Source organism: Mus caroli, chromosome 3 (genome assembly GCF_900094665.2).
Source record: "Mus caroli chromosome 3, CAROLI_EIJ_v1.1, whole genome shotgun sequence".
NCBI lineage: Eukaryota > Metazoa > Chordata > Mammalia > Rodentia > Muridae > Mus > Mus caroli.
Window position 1 is genome coordinate 86,538,600 of NC_034572.1, and position 5,232 is coordinate 86,543,831.

Genomic DNA, 5,232 nt, shown 5'->3' on the forward strand with positions numbered 1-5,232 from the left:
TGTAATTCTTCCTTTCTATTATTTCCCTTTATTGCTTTATACTGCTTTGAACAGGCTCTATTAGTAAGAATAAGAAGAACTTCAGGTGTAACTGACTCTGTCTTACACTGGCATTGAAACTCATTAGCCAATTTTGTAATGCATCATGACAGACATTTGCCTATGATGATCCTTTATGTGTTTTATGTAACTATGGAGAGTTCTAAGTATCCTACTGACCCGAAAATGAGGCATCTGTACTGGCTTTTCTGGACCGTCTACTGGTGATACATTATTATCTTGCCTCCAGTGCTGAACTATGATGACTCGTTTGTTCCCTTTAGGGAAATGGACAGTGGCATCCTCAGCTAAACTTTTACATCCTGTCAAAGGCACTGGCAGTCATAGGATGCAGACATGATTCACTGATGTTGGTTCAGTGTTCATGTGCTTCTCAGAGCAAAGCTGTGAGTAAATAAAAGCTTGTTTCTTATTCCTCATTCCATTATTTCTCCTCCAGATATAAAGCAAGTTTTTAGGACCAAATAGAACATTTTCCTTTTTTTCAGGACCCTTTTGTTGTCCCACTTATTAGGTTCTAGATTCTCAAGTTCTACCATTTTGTTTAATACCTAGTCAAGGTCCTGGAACACCACAAGTGGTAATAATGGCAGTAGTTAATGTCATCACTGAGATAAATTGGTGCTTTAGAATTTAAACTTCAGAAGGACTATCTTAAAGATGTTATTTTCCACTAGTGCCTTTACACTGTCCTTTTGAATAAAGTCATTTCTCATTGAAAATGTGAAGAAAAAGGAATATTTCCTAGTTAACAATTCAAAATGGTGACATGGAAGGGAAAGTCAGAAAGTCCTGAGGAAGAATTGGGATTGATGAGTAGTTCTGATATTCCAAAGATGCAAGATTCATTCTCTGTGGGGATAACTTGTGGGTCAACTATCACATAATTTCTTTCAGATTCTGATACTTTAGCACAATGTGTTGCCAATGGAAACAGGCTTGCTAGCCTCCTCCTATATGTCACCCCTTAATTGCCCAGAGCCCTGTCCTGCCCCAAAGTGTTTGAAACAGTCAAGAATTGAATTTGTTTTTTTTCCAGTTTTTTATGAAGCAATGATTTAATAATAAACCTTAGAAAACCTGAAAGTGATATATGTAGCTACATGGCAGATTAAAATGTAAGACTCTTTCTCTGTCTCTATGTCTTTGTCTCTCTGTCTCTCTTTCGTGTGTGTGTGTGTGTGTGTGTGTGTGTGTGTGTGTGTGTGTGTCTGTGTCTGTGTCTCTGTGTCATTGTGTCATTGTGCTTGTGAGTGTGTGTGTGTGAATAATTCAGTGTACTGTTTCCTTTGGAAGTTCTCAGAGAAACTTTAGTGGCTGTGTACTATATTTAGTCTCAATAATTCTTCACATAAGTGAGTTGTGAGTGATTATGCATCTTTACCCTAGACACCTAAGCATAACCAACATACTTAGGACAGGTGAGACTTTAGTTCCTCTCCAGTCATAATAAGCAGTATTGTGGTCATGTTCACAGGTGAGTCCAAATACATATTCCCCAAGAATATCATTTGACATGGCAGTACTGTAAAGGATAAAAAGAATGCCGAAGATCATCATGCTCTACTCTGAAGGGCATATACTGTTTTCTATTGTTCACAGAAAAGTATGTAGTCTAGGCAGGAGACATGAACTGTCTCTTGGAACAGAATTATCAAAGCTGATGCTAAAATTATACCTAGAATCCTTTTTAATTCCTTTTTTTCAGCACTTAGAAAAATTTAGTCTAAAAACCAGACATGTAAATGGGCATGTGTACCACATAATACCAATGAGTTGAAGTAGAAGAATCAGAACAGTTGCTCAGAGGAAAAATATCTTGAGTCAAGAAATAGAACTTGGACAACCAGAGTGAAAACCACTCAATTTCTGCATCTATCAAATCTTACTGAAACTGAAAAGTCAAGAGAGCCCTCTGAGTCACAGCACTGAACTAGCAATGATGTCAAAGAACAGGGCATGCATTACTGTGTAGAGTTCTGATTAAGCCAGTCATGCATGGATTTGCATTTTGGTTGAGAAATTCTTGGTCCTGCCCACTCTCAGTTAGTTCTACATCTACTGGGCTGAGAAGCCAGTTCTATAAAGAGATCCTTGGCTGATTGACTGCAGAATCCTGGAACTCAGATCCTACACTACGTTGGAGAAGCTGGTGAGTGTCATTTCTTGAATTTTTCTGTCTCCCTGGTCTTCTATGTGATGTAGTTACTTTTGAGAGAGTAAGTGTAGCAAGTCCAGTTTTGATCATGGCATGAATGTTACCTACCTAGTCCTCAGAAACTTATCAATGCATACCACAGACCACTGTGACAAGTGGCTTTCCTTTTTATTTAGTAGGTGCTTGAATAGAGTATATTCCTCTTTGATGTGCATACTTTGGTGTTCTTTGAAAGGTCATGTTCTTTAGCAGGTATGAGAACCTGAGGCTTTCCTGCGATGCCCTTTACTGTCCAACGCCAGATAGCTTGTTGGGATGATACGGGTAATGATAGGTACAGGTTCATTTGAGGTTTCTCAGGATGCCAGAACTTGAGATTGCTATTCTTGAAGGTGTTGCTATGTAAAATAGCCTATTTCTTTTTTTTTTTATTTTTTTTAAATTTTTAATATTTTTTATTACACATTTTCCTCAATTACATTTCCATTGCTATCCCAAAAGTCCCCCATAGCGCCCCCCACTTCCCTACCCACCCATTCCCATTCTTTTGGCCCTGGCATTCCCCTATATTGGGGCATATAAAGTTTGCAAGTCCAATGGGCCTCTCTTTCCAGTAATGGCCGATAGGCCATCTTTCCATACATATGCAGCTAGAGACAAGAGCTCCGGGGTACTGGTTAGTTCATCATGTTGTTCCAACTATAGGGTTGCAGATCCCTTTAGCTCCTTGGGTACTTTCTCTAGCTNCTCCATTGGGAGCCCTGTGATACATCCACTAGCTGACTGTGAGCATCCACTCCTGTGTTTGCTAGGCCCTGGCATAGTCTCACAAGAGACAGCTATATTTGGGTCCTTTCAGCAAAATCTTGCTAGTGTATGCATTGGTGTCAGCGTTTCCACCAGGAAAAGAGCATTAAACAAGGAAGGATTTCCCAAGGCTGGTGCAACAGAGTGCTTGCAGGAAAGGGTAAACCCAGGAAGTCCTAAATCAAGAGTTGGGGAATAATATTCATTCCAGGAAGTAGAAATGGATCTGATGTTCATGTGTCCTTCTATCTTCTCTGTTATGATCACCCCTAAGCATTTTCATGTAATGTCTTTCAGATCCTGAGACTTCAGAAAGATGTCATACCAAGAGCAGCAGTGCAAGCAGCCCTGCCAGCCTCCTCCTGTGTGCCCACCACCAAAGTGCCCAGAGCCCTGTCCTCCACCAAAGTGCCCAGAGCCCTGTCCTCTGCCAAAGTGCCCTGAGCCTTGTCCTCCTCCAAAGTGTCCTGAACCTTGTCCTGAGCCATGTCTTCCTTCTCCATGCCAGCAGAAATGCCCTCCTGTGCAAACTCCTCCACCATGCCAGCAGAAGTGCCCACCCAAGAGCAAGTGAGCATGGCAGCAATCTTCAGAACAAAGGGAAGAGAAGGGAATCTATTGTCTTTCCATACCAATACTTCTATCTTCCACTCAAAGGATATCTTGGATGCAAACGAATCTTTTCTACCCTTCATCTTTCAAATGCCTGCTACATCTCATTATAGGGAAGGCATTTCTCTGAGACTGTAAAACTGCTTTTTATCAATGGAATGCTGAGAATGTTCCTCCTTCAATAGATTCATATACCAGATGTTCAGAGGAAAGTCTAGTAGATGTCCCTCAGTGCCTTCACAGTATGGTTTTCAAATCTGTGTGTCACAGATGTTACATTTGCTGAATAAAGTATAATCTTTTCAATGGTATTCATGTGTTCTTTTCTTTTAAAACTCACTTTTCTATCTTTGTGATATGCTCATTTTCCTATATTTTTAACCTTTGGTCCACACGTCAATTTATACCATTTGTATTCTGATAGAATTTTGAGTCATGGCAAAGATTACTTAGTGTTTGGTTGCTTGAAGGACATATTACTTCATTTCACAAAACTATAATCTCTCCTTTTATGATATGCTCACTTAAGAAGATGTGATTTTCAATCATATATATACAGGTTGGATCACATTTGCACCTACACCTCACACATTTTGTTCTTATTTGTTCCCTAATATTTACACATGTCCATTAATATATCCTTGTTAATATATTGTTTTTACATCTAAAAAAATGCTCACCATGTTTTGTAGAATGTCCTTGTTCTTTTCCCTTTTTATTTATTTATTTATTTATTTATTTATTTATTTATTTATTTATTCACTTTACATCCAGACTGTAGTCCTCTTCCACCTCTCTTTCTACTCACACCCTCTCATAGCCCTCTTTCCCTTGTTCCTTCTCTTCAAAGAATATTCTTATTGTTCTTAACACTATGATATTTAGTTATAACAATTAGCATGAATGCAACATGATGTCATTGTTCTTTATGACTGAATATTACTCTGCTACATATATATGTCATACTTTCTTAATAGGATCATCCATTGATGGGCACCAATCTTGATTATTTAACTTGCATATTATGAGTTGTGATATAATAAAGATGGACATACAGATATCTCTTGAGTATGCTCCTTTGTATAAATACACAAGCAATTCCTAGCAATCTTATGTTAGCACAGCTTTTCTTGTTTGTTAGGAGGAAACTGCATGCCGATTTTCATTCTGGACAAATTAATCTCCAGTCTGTTCAGTAGTGTGTTTCGGTTCTCTTTATTTGTATTCTGGCTAAGTCTTGTTATCATTTTGAGAGTACTCATTTGTACCTTGGAGCAACAGGATTTAACAAAGTCTATTTGCATTTTCCTGAAATTTCAGGAACCAAGCTATGTTTTATTTTTACTATTAGTCATTGAAACTATTAAACACATCAATGACTTGTCTTTGCCAAACTAGAATAAATGCAAGTCTTTTTTTGATGCAATCATTGACAACAATTTAGAATTAGATATGCATCAGGGCCAGGTGGTTGTTGATATCTATCATCACCTACCACTTTCAGTATCTATACTATAATGCTCAACTTCACTTACACCATCATACCTATGTTCATCATCTCCACCACAAGTTCATCACTACTACCACTGCCTATA

General features: G+C 38.4%; 1 protein-coding gene across 1 annotated transcript; it reads left to right on the top strand.

Annotated features, from left to right (window-relative positions):
* Nucleotides 1-3,341: 3,341 nt before the first annotated feature.
* LOC110290596 (small proline-rich protein 2G) lies at nt 3,342-3,599 on the top strand. The gene has a single exon (XM_021157148.1). It carries the CDS (start codon nt 3,342-3,344, stop codon nt 3,597-3,599), a length of 258 nt encoding a protein of 85 aa, XP_021012807.1.
* The last annotated feature ends 1,633 nt before the right edge of the window (nt 3,600-5,232 follow it).